This window comes from Tachypleus tridentatus, unplaced genomic scaffold (genome assembly GCF_004210375.1).
Source record: "Tachypleus tridentatus isolate NWPU-2018 unplaced genomic scaffold, ASM421037v1 Hic_cluster_2, whole genome shotgun sequence".
NCBI classification, from domain to species: domain Eukaryota; kingdom Metazoa; phylum Arthropoda; class Merostomata; order Xiphosura; family Limulidae; genus Tachypleus; species Tachypleus tridentatus.
In genome coordinates, this window is record NW_027467782.1 from 64,777,758 (window position 1) to 64,795,061 (window position 17,304).

Sequence of the window (17,304 nt, forward strand, 5' to 3'; positions counted from 1 at the left end):
AGCTCGACTGTTACAAGCAAGAACAAATATCTGTTCATATAAACACAGAAGAACTGGCTCCACTGTTACAAGCAAGAACAAATATCTGTTCTTATAAACACAGAAGAACTAGCTTCACTGTTATAAGCAAGAACAAATATCTGTTCATATAAACACAGAAGAACTATCTCTACTGTTACAAGGAAGAATAAATCTCTGTTCATATAAACACAGAAGAACTATCTCTACTGTTACAAGCAAGAACAAATATCTGTTCATATAAACACAGAAGAACTCTCTCTACTGTTACACGCAAGAACAAATATCTGTTCCTATAAACACAGAAGAACTAGCTCCACTGTTACAAGCAACAACAAATATCTGTTCACATAAACACAAGAACTAGCTCCACTGTTACAAGGAAGAACAAATATATGTTCATATAAACACAGAAGAACTATTTCTACTGTTACACGCAAGAACAAATATCTGTTCCTATAAACACAGAAGAACTACCTCCACTGTTACAAGCAACAACAAATATCTGTTCACATAAACATAGAAGTACTACCTTCACTGTTACTAGCAACAACAAATATCTGTTCCTATAAACACAGAAGAACTACCTCCACTGTTACAAGCAACAACAAATATCTGTTCACATAAACACAGAAGAACTATCTCTACTGTTACAAGTAAGAACAAATATCTGTTCATATAAATACAGAACTACCTCCACTGTTACAAGCAACAACAAATATCTGTTCACATAAACATAGAAGTACTACCTCCACTGTTACAAGCAACAACAAATATCTGTTCCTATAAACACAGAAGAACTACCTCCACTGTTACAAGCAACAACAAATATCTGTTCACATAAACACAGAAGAACTATCTCTACTGTTACAAGTAAGAACAAATATCTGTTCATATAAATACAGAAGAACTATCTCTACTGTTACAAGCAAGAACAAATATCTGTTCATATAAACACAGAAGAACTATTTCTACTGTTACAAGCAAGAACAAATATCTATTCCTATAAACACAGAAGAACTATCTCTACTGTTACAAGCAAAAAGAAATATGTGTTCATATAAACACAGAAGAACTATCTCTACTGTTACAAGCAAGAAGAAAAATCTGTTCATATAAACACAGAAGAACTAGCTCCGCTGTTACAAGCAAGAACAAATAACTGTTCAAATAAACACAGAAGAACTAGCTCCACTGTTACAAGAAAGAACAAATATCTGTTCATATAAACACAGAAGAACTATCTCTACTGTTACAAGCAAGAACAAATATCTATTCCTATAAACACAGAAGAACTATCTCTACTGTTACAAGCAAAAAGAAATATGTGTTCATATAAACACAGAAGAACTAGCTCCACTGTTACAAGCAAGAACAAATATCTGTTCATATAAACACAGAAGAACTAGCTCCACTGTTACAAGCAACAACAAATATCTGTTCATATAAACACAGAAGAACTATCTCTACTGTTACAAGCAAGAACAAATATCTGTTCATATAAACACAGAAAAACTACCTGTACTGTTACTAGCAAAAACAAATATCTGTTCATATAAACACAGAAGAACTATCTCTACTGTTACAAGCAAGAACAAATATCTGTTCATATAAACACAGAAGAACTAGCTCCACTGTTACAAGCAAGAACAAATATCTGTTCATATAAACACAAAAGAACTATCTCCACTGTTACAAGCAAGAACAAGTATCTGTTCATATAAACACAGAAGTACTACCTCCACTGTTACAAGCAAGAACAAGTATCTGTTCATATAAACACAGAAGTACTACCTCCAATGTTACAAGCAAAAACAAATGTCTTTTCATATAAACACAGAAGAACTATCTCCACTGTTACAAACAAAAACATATATCTGTTCATTTAAACACAGAAGAACTATCTCTACTGTTACAAGCAAGAACAAATATCTGTTCATATAAACACAGAAGAACTAGCTCCACTGTTACAAGCAAGAACAAATATCTGTTCATTTAAACGCAGAAGAACTATCTCTACTGTTACAAGCAAGAACAAATATCTGTTTATATAAACACAGAAGAACTAGCTCCACTGTTACGTACTGAGGAACTGAGTGCAGACGAGGAATGAAGAAATACAAAAGGACCTCAGGGAAGTATAAAGGGACATTTGGTAACTGAATTATCAAAGGTAAGTATTATATGAGTGAAGAAGTTCAACCAAAACACCATCTACTACTAGATACAAACGAGGACGGATTACTCACTCTACATTTATTACTACTACTTCTGTGCTATATGTTACTGCAAGGCCTTTCAGAACGATTAAACCTTTGCTTCCCTAATGTCCTGGTACTTAGAACTTTCGAATGGCTATCTAGCAGTCACGGTTTCGAATTCTGCCTTTGAACGTATACGCCCTTTTCGTTGAAGGAACGTTAGACGTAACTGTCTGTTGTATTCTTTATTCGTAAATAGTACCCTCTTGGTTATCGCTTCAAAATTAGGGACAGCTTACGCAGGCAGCTGTCGAGTATCTTTGAACAAAATTAAGTAAACAAAGAATCCCTCAACTCTAATGAAATACCTAATTATTAAATTTTATGAATAAAAGTTTTATCAAATAATATCTTAACCTTTTTTTTTTAAGTCAGCACAAAGTTAGATACGAAAACGTAGATATTTTGATTACTAAGAATAAGTTTGGTATGTTTAGGAGAGCAAAAAAACATTTGTAAGTATTTATTGGTTTGTATTAGAGCCCCGTATATAAATAGGTTCTTTTGGATCATCTAGAAATAGAAGCTGTTGATAATTCGTTTCCCACAAGGTAAATATTAATGTTGGCCAACAGAATAATCGGCAAGGTTTTGTAAACAACCACAAATTACACAAAACTGATTCAGACTCACAGTTTAATAGTTAGGAATTTCTTTATTAAAATATAATAAACAATGCACCTTCGAAGTAACCCATTGAAACTGTCGTAGAGGTGGGAGCTACGTACTGCCCATAAAAACAACAAAAATAAGATAACCGGTTTCACCATTGAAACCAGATAGGACTGTTATTTCATGAAACCGGAGAAGATAATTATCTCACGAAACCAGAGGGGCAATCATCTTAGACAATTATCTTATAAAACCAAAAATAAACAACTATATCATGAAACTGGAAAATACAATTATCTCATGAAACCAGAAAATACAATTACCTCATGAAACCGGAAAGACAATTATTTCAAGAAACCAGGAAAGCCAATTATTTCATTAAACCGGAAAAAACATTATTAAACCAATTGCAAAATATCTTGATGTTTATGTTAAAAATATTTTTCATTTTATTCACGGTTAAGTGCATTTTTCGAATATGAAGTTAATAGATGAGAAACTACCAATATTTGATTCTCTTAGAATTTTGCTTTCCTTTTACTTAGCAACAGGTCAACCTTAAGGATTTTATGACTCAATAAACCTGGTTTTAATACGTGCGGTGAACAGAACACAGAAAGCTTATTGTGTACCTTTGCGTTTAAAACATGCACACAAATTACCTGAACATGCACAGTAAATATATTCACTTACGTTGTCTACTAAATTATCCGTAAAGTTTTCCATGTTGTATATAAGTCTTTGTTTATATTTTTACCTTAGCAAGTGTCTTATTTTGAAAGTCATTTGTTTATAATATGAATAGCAACAAATACCCTGTTTTTCTCACTTTTCCTCTACTTCTTAAATTAACAACAGTTTGTCTTTACGTTATCTCCAAAAAAATTTTTTTTTTAGAATAGGAAATGTTTATTTGTTTATCTTCAGTTATGTTTGATTAACCTTTATTTCTGGATCGTCTTTTATCTATTTCCTGTAGGGTTGTAGTTCATTTAGTTGTAGTTTATTTACTCTTGGCTTCTGTTTTCGTTTCAGAAACGAGCACTAGATAAAAGCACAAAACAGGAAATAAGACTATTATGCTGCTATATTTAAGCTCAAAGTTACAAATCACAAGTATGGATACCTATTTTTTAGCATTATAAGCCGTCAGACATGCCACTGAGGGGGAAGATCGAAGTTTTCAGTTTTATCTCCTGGTATACTCAGTTATTTTTTTTACGTTTCAAGGAAATAATATTACTTAGTAATTAAACAAACGATTCACTCTCTGACATGATCCGTGAAAGAAAAATCGAGAATCTTCTATAGCTGCGGCAGTAATGAGATTTTAAATCGGTAATAGAACGGAGTTTTGAGCCAAATGTTTGTACTTAAACAAAAATAAGTCAGATCCATTCAACGAGACGCTATGCTGTAACTAAAGATTTGTCTTAAATAAAACCAAATTAATTAAATATGTTCTATAATTTTGTAGGTTGCGCTTTCAATTTATTTAAGTAATTTCTAGTTATTCTGTTGCTATCCACATAATATTTATCTAACATGTTCTTCATCCAATTCGTAATTGATACTCTTTCAATATGAATCAGTTTTCCATCTCGGTCATTTTTTCATCAGGATCAGTTTTTTATTTGGATAGGCTTTTCCAGTTCTATAGTTGGATAACCTACTCTATGTTATCTATTAACATACTTTGTTTACGTCGTTTGTCTTGGATTTCATAGCCATCTTCCAATTATTTGCTGACCTCCTTCTTCCATTTTCATCATTTTCCTCGTGTTCTATTTCAACATATATTTTCCATCTATTACTTACTAATTTTTTCTCTATTCTTTATCGCCTTCTTCAACGTTTTCTTGTGGTCGCTTTCTACTTGATCTGGCTCTAACATCATTATAATGGCTCAGTTAAGATATGTTACTTTTACCGTTACTTATAAATTCAGTTTTCCTTGTAGCTGTGGACCACTTCCTTTCTAATTCCATTTGAACGTTTTATGTTATTAGTTTATCATTTTTCAGTTACCAAAATATACAAGTACTAGTACACAAAACCTCCGGCGAGACAACCCACGATTGATATACGACCAATTTTACCATAAAATTAGTTATTACAAGAACGTAAACGGTGGCCAGTAAGCACCATTAAGAATTAGTTCGTGATTACCGGTAATTTATAACTATATGTACATAAACAAAATACAATGAAAGCTACTGACGATTTCCTTTAAGATACATGAGTAAAAAGCACAAGGAAAGAAGCTAGTATTGTTAGAAACATCGTTACAGTTTTATTTTATATTCGAATTTCCATTAGATTCGGCGTAACTACTATTGTTAGTAACATCGTCTTAGTTTTACTTCCTATTTAAGTTTTACTCGTGTTGGACATAGCTAGTATTTTTAGTAACAAAATTTAAATTTTACTTCATATTCAATTTTTACTCATTTTGGACGTAGCTAGTATTGTTAGTTATATAACTTAAGTTTTACTTCATATTCAGTTTTAATTCATGTTAAGCGTAGCTAGTATTTATAGTAAAAATGTTTTAGCTTTACTTCATATTCCAGTTTTACTCACGCTGGACGTAGCTAATATAGTTAATAATATCGTTTTAGTTTTACTTCATATTCAACTTTTACTCATGTTGGACGTAGCTAGTATTGTTAGTAATATTGATCAAGTGCTTCTCATGTTGGACGTAGCTAGTATTGTTAGTAATATTGTTCAAGTGTTTCTCATGTTGGACGTGGCTAGTATTGTTAGTAATATCGTTCCAGTTCTACTCATATTAGACGTATCTAGTATTGTTAGTAATATCGTTTTAGTTTTCCTTAATATTCAAATTTTTCTCATGTTGGGCGTAGCTGGTATTGTCAGTAATATAGCTTTAGGTTTACTTCATATTCAAGTTTTACTCATGTTGGACGTAGCTCGTATTGTTAGTAATATCGTTCAAGTGTTTCTCATGTTGGACGTAGCTGGTATTGTTAGTTATATCGTTCCAGTTCCACTCATATTAGACGTATCTAGTATTGTTAGTAATATCGTTTTAGTTTTCCTTAATATTCAAATTTTTCTCATGTTGGGCGTAGCTGGTATTGTCAGTAATATAGCTTTAGTTTTACTTCATATTCAAGTTTTACTCATGTTGGACGTAGCTCGTATTGTTAGTAATATCGTTCAAGTTTTACCCATGTTGGACGTAGCTGGTATTGTTAGTTATATCGTTCCAGTTCTACTCATGTCAGACGTATCTAGTATTGTTAGTAATATCGTTTTAGTTTTCCTTAATATTTAAATTTTTCTCATGTTGGGCGTAGCTGGTATTGTCAGTAATATAGCTTTAATTTTACTTCATATTCAAGTTTTACTCATCTTGGACGTAGCTTGTATTGTTAGTAATATCGTTCAAGTGTTTCTCATGTTAGACGTAGCTAGTATTGTTAGTAATATCGTTCAAGTGTTTCTCATGTTGACGTAGCTAGTATTGTTAGTAATATCGTTCAAGTGTTTCTTATTTTGGACGTACCTAGTATTGCTAGTAATATCATTCAAGTGTTTCTCATGCTGGACGTGGCTAGTATTGTTAGTAATATCGTTCAAGTGTTTCTCATGTTGGACGTAGCTAGTATTGTTAGTAATATCGTTCAAGTTTTACTCATGTCAGACGTAAATAGTATTGTTAGTAATATGGGTTTAATTTTTATTCATGTTGGACGTAGCTAGTATTGTTAATAATATCTTTCAAGTTTTACTCATGTCAGACGTAAATAGTATTGTTAGTAATATGGGTTTAATTTTTACTCATGTTGGACGTATCTAGTATTGTTAGTAATATCGTTTTAGTTTTACTTCATATTCAATTTTTACTCATGTTGGACGTGGCTAGTATTGTTAGTAATATCGTTTTAGTTTTACTTCATATTCATGTTTTACTCATGTTGAACGTAGCGAGTATTGTTAGTAATATAATTTAAGTTTTACATGTGAAATTGGTATCTAGTTTCCTTTCTTCGTCAAAAGATGTTTTACTGTAAAATTGTGAAATGGTTTCAATAACAATGCTCCCTTCAAGAAAGGAAATACAACATCATATCAGACGACTTTGTACAAATTTTAATGTCGTTTCTAAGGTGGACTTACAGAGGAATACAGAATGGTTTTTCCAATATTTACAATAAATATAAGGTTTATAAAAGCAATCTAGACAGAAGTTTTTAATTTAAAGAAAATGTATCTACACCAGAAAGAAACAGCACAAAAGAAAACACTGAGGACGAAAATGTAATAATGTGGAACCACATTGAGGATGGCACGATTATTTTAACGTGTAACTCAGAAAAAATGTGTTAACAAATATATACAAAATAGAGTGTTTGATAATGGTTACACTGACTTTTAAATGTCCGATATCTGGTTTAATAAAGAATACTTCGGGTCACAAAGATCACGTGCTTTGAGACTTCTGAAAACATGGTATAGACTTTCTGGTTCTAGGGCTAGATGGAGAAATAAAAGAAAAATATTCTGTGAAAAAATTAAAACATACGAATTACTCTTTTACCCTTCCCGTTTTGGGTTAAGTTGAGATAAAACTAGTAAAAAGAAACAATTATAATTAGATGTTTTAGGTATTATGTTTTTCAGGAGAAGTCTCGAAGACAAAAAAGTATGTTGTAAAAAATTCATTGTGTTAAAGTGAGCATCTACTCATATGTAATATCAAAAATCCAGATGAATAACGTAAGTAATTAACCACTAAGAAAATACATGAATAGCTCTGCAAACACGTGCATTCTCAGTGATGGTCATTGTTTTAAAACAACCTATAATCCCACGAAATCCTTGACCGTTTATGTATTTACAAATATTTATCTACGTACCAAAACTACTGCCCCCCAGTGGCTCAGCGGTATGTATGCGGACTTACAACGCTAAAAATCGAGTTTCGATACCTATGGTGGGAAGAGCACACATAGCCCACTGTGTAGCTTTGTGCTTAATTCAAAACAACAACAACCAAAACTAATGTTACTAAACTTGTGAAGACGTTTACTACCATACTCAAAAAATCAGATATCAATCTCACTATTTAATCAGTAGTAACCGAAAAAACTGTCAACCACACATGAGTTATGTACCACTACAACCTGACTCAGGAACCACACCTATTATTCAGTCAGTAATAACTGAAAAAACTGTCAACCACACATGAGTTATGTACCCCTACAACCTGACTCAGGGACCACACTTATTATTTAGTCAGTAATAACCGAAAAAACTGCTAACCACACGAGTTATGTACCCCTACAACCTGACTCAGAGACCCCACCTATTATTCAGTTAGTAATAATTGAAAAAAAATGCTAACCACACACGAGTTATGTACCCCGACAACATGATTCAGGGACCACACCTATTATTTAGTCAGTAATAACTGAAGAAACTGCTAACCACACACGAGTTATGTACCCCTACAACCTGACTTAGGGACCACACCCATTATTTAGTTATTAATAACTGACAAAATTGCTAATCACACATAGGATATGTATCCTTACAGGTCGATTCAGAGACCACATTAATTGTTTAATTGGAAGTAATTCTCTACTATCAACAGACATCCTGTTGAAGACAGTAAAATAAATAAATGGTAGATTATTTTATTATCTGATGAAATTTTTCTGCATCAAATCCACTCTTTTCCAGAAAAAAGAACCCTTAAGGTTATTAGTGGACTGTATTTTCTCACAATTAACTGATGTTGTAACAACGTAAATGCGTAGATACCTTCTTATGTATGACGCAGCGAGACAAACTGGTGTAAGCCTTCTGATGTTGGCCCGACATGGCCAAGCGTGTTAAAGCGTTCGACTCGTAATCCGAGGGCCGCGGGTTCGAATCCCGTTGCACCAAACATGCTCGCTTTCTCAGCCGTCGGGGCATTAAAAGGTGACGGTCAATGCCACTATTCGTTGGTAAAAGAGTAGCCCAAGAGTTGGCGGTGGGTGGTGATGACTAGCTGCCTTCCCTCTAGTCTTACACTGCTAAATTAGGGACGTCTTGCACAGATAGCCCTCGAGTAGCTTTGTGCGAAATTCCAAAACAAGCAAACAAACTTTGCACGAAATTCAAAACAAACAAACCTTCTGATGTTAAACAGTAGACGACACATTTCATGTGTAAAATGTAAAAACAAAACATGTTTATCTATATTTTAAAGTCTTCTGTTAGCAACGATGTAAATAGAAACAGTTTCAAAGTATTTCTCTTTGGAGTGAATCTTGGAGTGATTTATTTTTATTTCTTCATTAAAATCGATCATAAATATAACTCTAGGATAGACAAGAGCACGTGCTATTTTATCAGGCAGAAAATGTGTAGGTAAGTTTGGTGATTGTTTCTGATTATCCATAACCTTACCTTCACTGGGTAGAGAAATGTCAAGGTCATATCTGACCCAAGATCATTCTGAGCTGTACAGGTGTAAATACCAACGTCTTCCCATCTGATGTTTCGTATCAGTAAATCTCCATTATCCAGCACCTGTAATGTCAAAAATACATACATCAATATTTTAACCTGAAAATCATGAAGAAGCATGGTTGACCGGGTATTTCTCAAACAAGCAATATTTTATTTGTGAATAACTTCGAATCGGCACTGCTTTTGTTATACCCATACATGTATTGTTCTGTTTTGTGACACTTCGCAGACAAAAAAAAATCATTTAAAAATTAAATAAAAAACAAAGTCGTGAATTACTGAGATACAAAACTCTATGATTTTAATTAAAAACAATCTAACGTTAAAACATATCTACTCGTTAGAAATGTATAAACTTTAAATTGAATCAGAATTACTACAAGTAAAATAGAAGTTTTCTGGAGGATAAACTTGATGAAAACATACAGGCTTTCAGAAGATTAGAATCGCCTGAGTTCGACATCTCAGGCACACCACAAAAAATATTGAAAGCCCAAGTTTACCTACAATTTTATTTTCGAAATGAATAATAGATGGCACTGCATCATTTGCAAGAAATTTTTGTTGTTAAACATAAGCTACACAATAGGTTCTGCCCACAGCGAGTATCGAAACCCAATTTTTTGTGTTATAAGTTTTCACACTTACCCCTGAACCACCGTAGTCCTGTACATAATGAGATGTTAGCATTAAACTTATAATTAATGTAATTCATTACTGTAAGCATTTTCTTAAAGCAAACCACATCGGGCTATATACTGTGTCCACTGAGAGGAACAGAACCCCTCAGTTTAACACTTTCCAACGTACAGGGGGGATCAATTTATTACTAACATTTTAATAATAAAATAAAAATAAATACATTCATCCAAAGCTAATAAAAATAACATGGTATTCTATGTTTTTTTTTTTTTAATTTCTCGCAAAGCTACATGAGGGCTGTTTGCGCTAGCCGTCCCTAAATTAACAGTGAAAGACTAGATGGAAGGCACCTAATCATCACCACCAACTGCAAACTCTTGAGCTACTCTTTCACCAACTGTTATTGGGATAAACAGTCCTCTTATAACGCCACCGCGACTGAATGGTGGGCATGTTTGGTGGGGCGTGGATTCAAACCCGCAATAATCAGATTTCTAGTCATCAGTGATGTCGAGAAACCCACTTGTTGAGAAATTTATATGCAAAAACGGCTCGTTTGGGTTGAGAAAATATTTTACATAGAAGAGCGAACAACGTTTCGACCTTCTTCGGTCATCGTCAGGTTCACAAAGAAAGAGGTAACTGACCGGAAGCTGACCACATGTTTGAAAGGGGTTGTGTAACTGTGTGTCGAAATGTAGAGGGCGGTATTAGATGTTTGAATCTATAATTTTATTTATTTTATTATATTAATATAGGTATAAAGGCGTTCCTTTATATTGGTTTATTTTGGGTTTAAGTTGTTGTATAAGTAAGGCTTCTTTAATTTTGCGTTTGTTTATGTTTGTTTGTTTATTTAGTATTTGAGTGTTTTCTATGGTTATGTTGTGTTTATTTGACTTGCAGTGTTCGAAAACGTGTGAAGGTGACTTTTATGTTCTTTGAATCTGGTTTCCATTTTCTACTTGTTTCTCAATATAGAAGTCGTGGCAGTTATCACATTGTATTTTATAAATAATGTTGGTGTGGTGTTTGTCAGTGTAGTTTTTACATAGTATAGACCTCAGTTTTGTGCCTGGTTTTTGAATAAATTTGGTATTAACTGGAATGTCATATTTTGTTACTAATTTTTGCCAAATGTTGGTTATTTGTTTGCTGATATCAGGAATATATGGTATACAACAGTATATGGTTTCGTGATTTTTTGATTCGTGAGATATATTTACTTTAGTTGGTTGATTTTGCTTTCTGTCTAGGTGTGTGCGTATAATGTTTTCTACGGTTTGTGGAGAAAATTTATTGATGTTGATGAAGTATTGTTTTATTTTGTCTAATTCATCGTTAATTTTATCTGGTGAGCATAGTTTTATGGCTGTGTTTATTTGGTTTCTTAGTATGTTGAGTTTTTGTTTTGTTTCATGTGCTGAGTCCCAAGGAATGTATAGTCCAGTATGAGTGATTTTTCGGTGGATTTCTGTTTTGAATTGTGTGTCAGTTCTTGTAATTTTGAGGTTAAGAAATGATATTTGATTGCTTTCTTCCTGTTCACATGTGAAGTTAATGTTGGGATGTATAGAGTTAATGTGATTGAAAAAATTAAGTATGTGTTCTGTAGATTTGAATCCCGCAACCGTGTCATCTACATATCTGTACCAGTATAGTGGTGGATGTAATGCTGTGTTAATTGCTTGTGTTTCCCAGTAACCAGTTAGCAACCCTCATAGAATTCACCACGATAAAGACAAACTTCATATTCAACAACCAAAACTATATACAAACAAATGGCCTAAGCATGGGCAACCCAGTATCACCAGTCCTAGCCAATATTTTTATGACACAAGTTGAAACACAAGCAATTAACACAGCATTACATCCACCACTATACTGGTACAATATGTAGATGACACGGTTGCGGGATTCAAATCTACAGAACACATACTTAATTTTTTCAATCACATTAACTCTATACATCCCAACATTAACTTCACATGTGAACAGGAAGAAAGCAATCAAATATCATTTCTTAACCTCAAAATTACAAGAACTGACACACAATTCAAAACAGAAATCCACCGAAAAATCACCCATACTGGACTATACATTCCTTGGGACTCAGCACATGAAACAAACCAAATAAACACAGCCATAAAACTATGCTCACCAGATAAAATTAACGATGAATTAGACAAAATAAAACAATACTTCATCAACATCAATAAGTTTCCTCCACAAACCGTAGAAAACATTATTAGCACACATCTACACAGAAAGCAAAATCAACCAACAAAAGTAAATATATCTCACGAATCAAAAAATCACGAAACCATATACTGCTGTATACCATATATTCCTGATATCAGCAAACAAATAACCAACATTTGGCAAAAATTAGTAACAAAATATGACATTCCAGTTAATACCAAATTTATTCAAAAACCCGGCACAAAACTGAGGTCTATACTATGTAAAAACTACACTGACAAACACCACACCAACATTATTTATAAAATACAATGTGATAACTGCCACGACTGCTATATTGGAGAAACAAGTAGAAAATGGAAACCAGATTCAAAGAACATAAAGTCACCTTCACACGTTTTCGAACACTGCAAGTCAAATAAACACAACATAATCATAGAAAACACTCAAATACTAAATAAACAAACAAACATAAACAAACGCAAAATTAAAGAAGCCTTACTTATACAACAACTTGAACCCAAAATAAACCAATATAAAGGAACGCCTTTATACCTATATTAATATAATAAAATAAATAAAATTATATATTCAAACATCTAATACCGCCCTCTACATTTCGACACACAGTTACACAACCCTTTCAAACATGTGGTCAGCTTCCGGTCAGTTTCCTCTTTCTTTGTGAACCTGACGATGACCGAAGAAGGTCGAAACGTTGTTCGCTCTTCTATGTAAAATATTTTCTCAACCCAAACGAGCCGTTTTTGCATATAGATTTCTAGTCAAGTGCCCTCTAACCACCTGGTCATGCTTCACCAGTATTCGAACTGTGACAAATAGTTTGGTATTCATTATCTTTGTACAAGAAATGAAAGGTAGTAGTCCATGCTAATAGGCAAAAATAAACTAAACTACAAAGGTATTTTTTCGTTTTCTCACCTACACCACTGAAACGTCTCAAAAACGATTTAATGCTAAATGTTGGGTTTCAGTACCCGAGGTGGACTGAGCACAGATAGCCCATTGTGTAGCTTAGACGTTAACCGCCGATAAACAAAACCAACCTTACCATTACTTTATTTAAAATCACGAACACTTACCATGTATTTCTTGTCGTCTTCAAGTGGTCTGTTGTCATCACCACGTGACCATATCACTTCCGGTTTCGGTAGACCGGAACTGCGACAGAACAACTGAACGTCACTTCCTTGTTGTTCGAAACGAAAGCGTGTCCACATGTAAATTCTTGCTGGTAAGCCTGATATAACAGCAAAGGTTTAAACCAGCTATCTTTGTGATTATTAGACTCAAAAGTTAAATTGTCTTCTGCGTTGGTTATGAGTGTTTACTTAAAGAATCAGCACAGATGGATACAAATTAATATTATAGATAATACACAACAGACAGATAAGAAAACGTGTAAGATTATTACACTGTTTATAATAGTTTATGGAACTGGAAGTACAGACAACCACACTGTTTACAACAGTTTATGGAACTGGAAATACAGACGACCACACTGTTTACAAAAGTTTATGGAACTGGAAATACAGACGACCACACTGTTTATAACAGTTTATGGAACTGGAAGTACAGACAACCACACTGTTTACAACAGTTTATGGAACTGGAAATACATACGACCACACTGTTTACAAAAGTTTATGGAACTGGAAGTACAGACGACCACACTGTTTACAACAGTTTATGGAACTGGAAGTACAGACAACCACATTGTTTACAACAGTTTATGGAACTGGAAGTACAGACAACCACACTGTTTACAACAGTTTATGGAACTGGAAATACAGACAACCACACTGTTTACAACAGTTTATGGAACTGGAAATACAGACAACCACACTGTTTACAACAGTTTATGGAACTGGAAGTACAGACAACCACACTGTTTACAATAGTTTATGGAACTGGAAGTACAGACAACCACACTGTTTACAACAGTTTATGGAACTGAAAGTACAGACAACCACACTGTTTACAACAGTTTATGGAACTGAAAGTACAGACAATCACACTGTTTACAACAGTCCATACAACTGTAATTATAAACTATCTCAGTACAAAAGTTCATATAAGTAATTTATCAAATAGTTGTCAAACTAACAAAGTTTTCAACCCACCAAAGCTTCTTTTATTCAGACAGAAAGGTTCCAGATTAACTAGTCGTCTTTCAGAAATGTTCACTCTTGTGTCACTGCTCACTCGGCTGTAAGGGGTCTCTGCTACGCACGTGTAAGTACCTTCGTCGCCAGGAGTTAAACAGTCGAGAAACAATCGGGACCATGTTTGGCTAGTTCCAGCCACTGGAAGAATATGAAGGTTTCCATCGTCCGACTGAATACTGCCCAAAGTGTCCTTTTTAGGCAAGAAAAAACAAGGTGACTGACTGTCATTTGTATTTTATCGAAACTATTTACGAACGACTTTCTCAAGAATCTATTTAATCCTTAATGCGTGATTCGTATCATGCTAGATCTAATATTGCCTGACCAAGTATATATTTCTGAAAGTGCGTATTAAAATAAATATTACAATAAAATGGAGTAAATATTCACAACCTTCAGTTTGCCAAAGAAAAATTAGCTTTAAGGTTGTATTTTAACGAAATTTTGTCGTAAAAAAGTCAAAATTTTTTACCAAAAGCTCAGAATATATTAAATAGTACTACCACAGACACATCTTTATTAATATATGATTTCACTCATGATAAAAATAAAACAAATTTCTAATCTGTAGCTTACACACTTATATCTATTTTTCAGTGTTAAGCCTATATTTTCTGTTTGCAAAAGAGGTAAAACTCACTCTATTTAAATTTGTAAACTTGCCTATTTGATAAAAAGAAATTTTGAATCAAATGTACAGAAGGAAACAGTAGTTAGTTTGATATTAAATCTACAAGTGTTAGCGAAGTGATAGCATTTATTAACAGCTATTGTAAGTGTTAGCGAAGTAGTGAGATTACTTACAGCTATAGTTAGAGCGAGGGCGCCACTGTATGGAGCAATACGAATAATTTATGAATCCGAAAATTTTACAACTGCGGATTCACAACTTTGGAAACAGGGTTTCAATACTCGTGGGTAGGCAAAGCACAGAGAAACCTTTGTGCTTAATTCCAAACAAACAGTTATAAGCATTATTGTAATGAATATAATGTAGCTTTCTTTTGGTTTTACCATCTTATTTAGCCTAACTGTGAATGGTTAATTTTTTTTAAATATTGTTCCTTTGATTATATTTACCGATTGCTAACCCAGAACACACCAACGTTTCTTCACTTTTCTATATAACAGAAATATGCATATCAGATCACATGACAGACCACAAAACATTTCACGTATCTGGTCACATTAAACGTCACGTTGCAGCTTGTACTGGTAAAATCGCGCGCATGCTATAAATCACGAGAAGAATTATGCACACAGCATGACATACAAGCTTCAAAAGGAAGAAACAAATATATTTATTACTCTTAAATTTCGTTTTATTTACTTTAAATGGCACACCTTCAGGGACCCTGCAGAAGTACATCTAGTACATATTTGAATAAAAGAATGCATTTGCAGCAGTGGTGCACAAACTTTTTGAGTCAGGGGCCACAAACAGACTTCTCGTAACCGTTGGGGACCACAAAAAAGTGAAGATTAAAATCGTCCCACAGTTGTTTCACACAAGATGGACATCTCATTTAAGAACACACAAATAACGATTACATCAAAGAGTTTGCACATTATTCTAAGAGATGTTATGATACGTCAACTGTCACAAAGTCAGTGCGATGGATGATGCTGCATGTCATCTACGAGCTTAGAAATGTCCGACTTGATGTTTTACATTGAAAGATGCAAGACTGCTTCCAAATGACCATCAGTCAGCTGATTGCGAGTGTTGTTTGCGTTCAGTTTCACACGCGAGAAAGCCTGTTTGCAGCAGTACATGCTGCCAAACATGCTGGTGTGGACAAGTACGTTCTCTTTCAGATTAGCAAATGTATCAGGCAACGTTTTGCAGAAATCAAGGAAACTGTTTTCTCGGAAAATAGCACGCAGTTCATCAGATACCTGGAGATCAATGAGTTCGAGCTGATATTCTGCCGACAAGTCATCCACTGACACACTGAACGGATCAGCAAAAAGTTTCATCAAACCGTCACGAAACCGTGAGTTGAAGGATTGAATCAAGGTATCTAACTTCCTACCTAAACCTGTGTGTCAATGTCCTGATTCTTCTGTATCTGTGACTGAAAAGTGGGAAAGTGCACGAAGTTGCCTGATGCTGCTTGCTGCCAGAACAACTGCAACTTTGTCCTGAAAGCTGAGACGTGATTTACAAGCTGACAGACAAGCTGATTTTTTCCTTGCAACTTCAAATTCAGATCATTCCAGTGTTGTGTCATGTCGACCAGAAAGGTGAAATCAGCTTGCCATGCTGGATCAGTCAGGAAATCACTTCAGTGTCTTTGTTCTTGCTTCTGAGAAATTCTATCACCTCATCAATCAACTCCCAGAATCTTCTGAGCATCTTCCTTCGACTCAGCCAGTGTACTTCACAGTGATACACAAGGTCACCAAAGTCTAAATCAATTTCTTCAATAAGTCTTCGAAACTGAAGGTGATTGAGCTCTCGTGATTTGATGAAATTAATGGTTTTCGTGACTAATGCCATCAATGCCTGAAAACCAAGTTCTTTACTGCACAGGTTCTGTTGGTGAATACTACAGTGGAACTTCATCAACTGTCTGTTCTGCTTTCCTTGATGCTTCATCAACAGTGCTACCAGCCCGCTACTTTCTCCGGTCATGGCGAGCGCTCCATCAGTTGTCACACTTACCAGTTTCGTGAAATCCAATGAAACACTACTACACAGTCGTACTGTCTCCTCGAATAGAGCAGATCCAGTTGTGTGACCCTTCATGGAACACATGCCGATTTGTTCCTCTGTGATATCAAACCATGACGACACACCACGAACAAAAACTAGTAGCTGTGCTGTTGAACTGATGTCAATCGACTCATCTGCTGCCAAAGAGAAGTAGGCAAAGTTGGCTGCT

At 34.3% G+C, this 17,304-nt stretch overlaps 1 protein-coding gene across 2 annotated transcripts in view; it reads right to left on the bottom strand.

The window, feature by feature from the left end:
- Nucleotides 1–6,992: 6,992 nt before the first annotated feature.
- The window catches only part of LOC143242553 (zwei Ig domain protein zig-2-like), a 28,287-nt gene continuing 17,975 nt past the window's right edge, over nucleotides 6,993–17,304 (bottom strand). For both annotated transcript variants that reach the window (XM_076485970.1, XM_076485969.1), the window contains exons 5-8: nucleotides 14,372–14,606; nucleotides 13,331–13,488; nucleotides 9,321–9,443; nucleotides 6,993–7,396 (exon numbers count right to left, since the gene is read on the bottom strand). In XM_076485970.1, coding sequence (XP_076342085.1) covers nucleotides 7,391–7,396; nucleotides 9,321–9,443; nucleotides 13,331–13,488; nucleotides 14,372–14,606 — 522 coding nt within the window. In that variant the 3' untranslated portion in view covers nucleotides 6,993–7,390. The remainder of the gene's footprint in view (nucleotides 7,397–9,320; nucleotides 9,444–13,330; nucleotides 13,489–14,371; nucleotides 14,607–17,304) is intronic.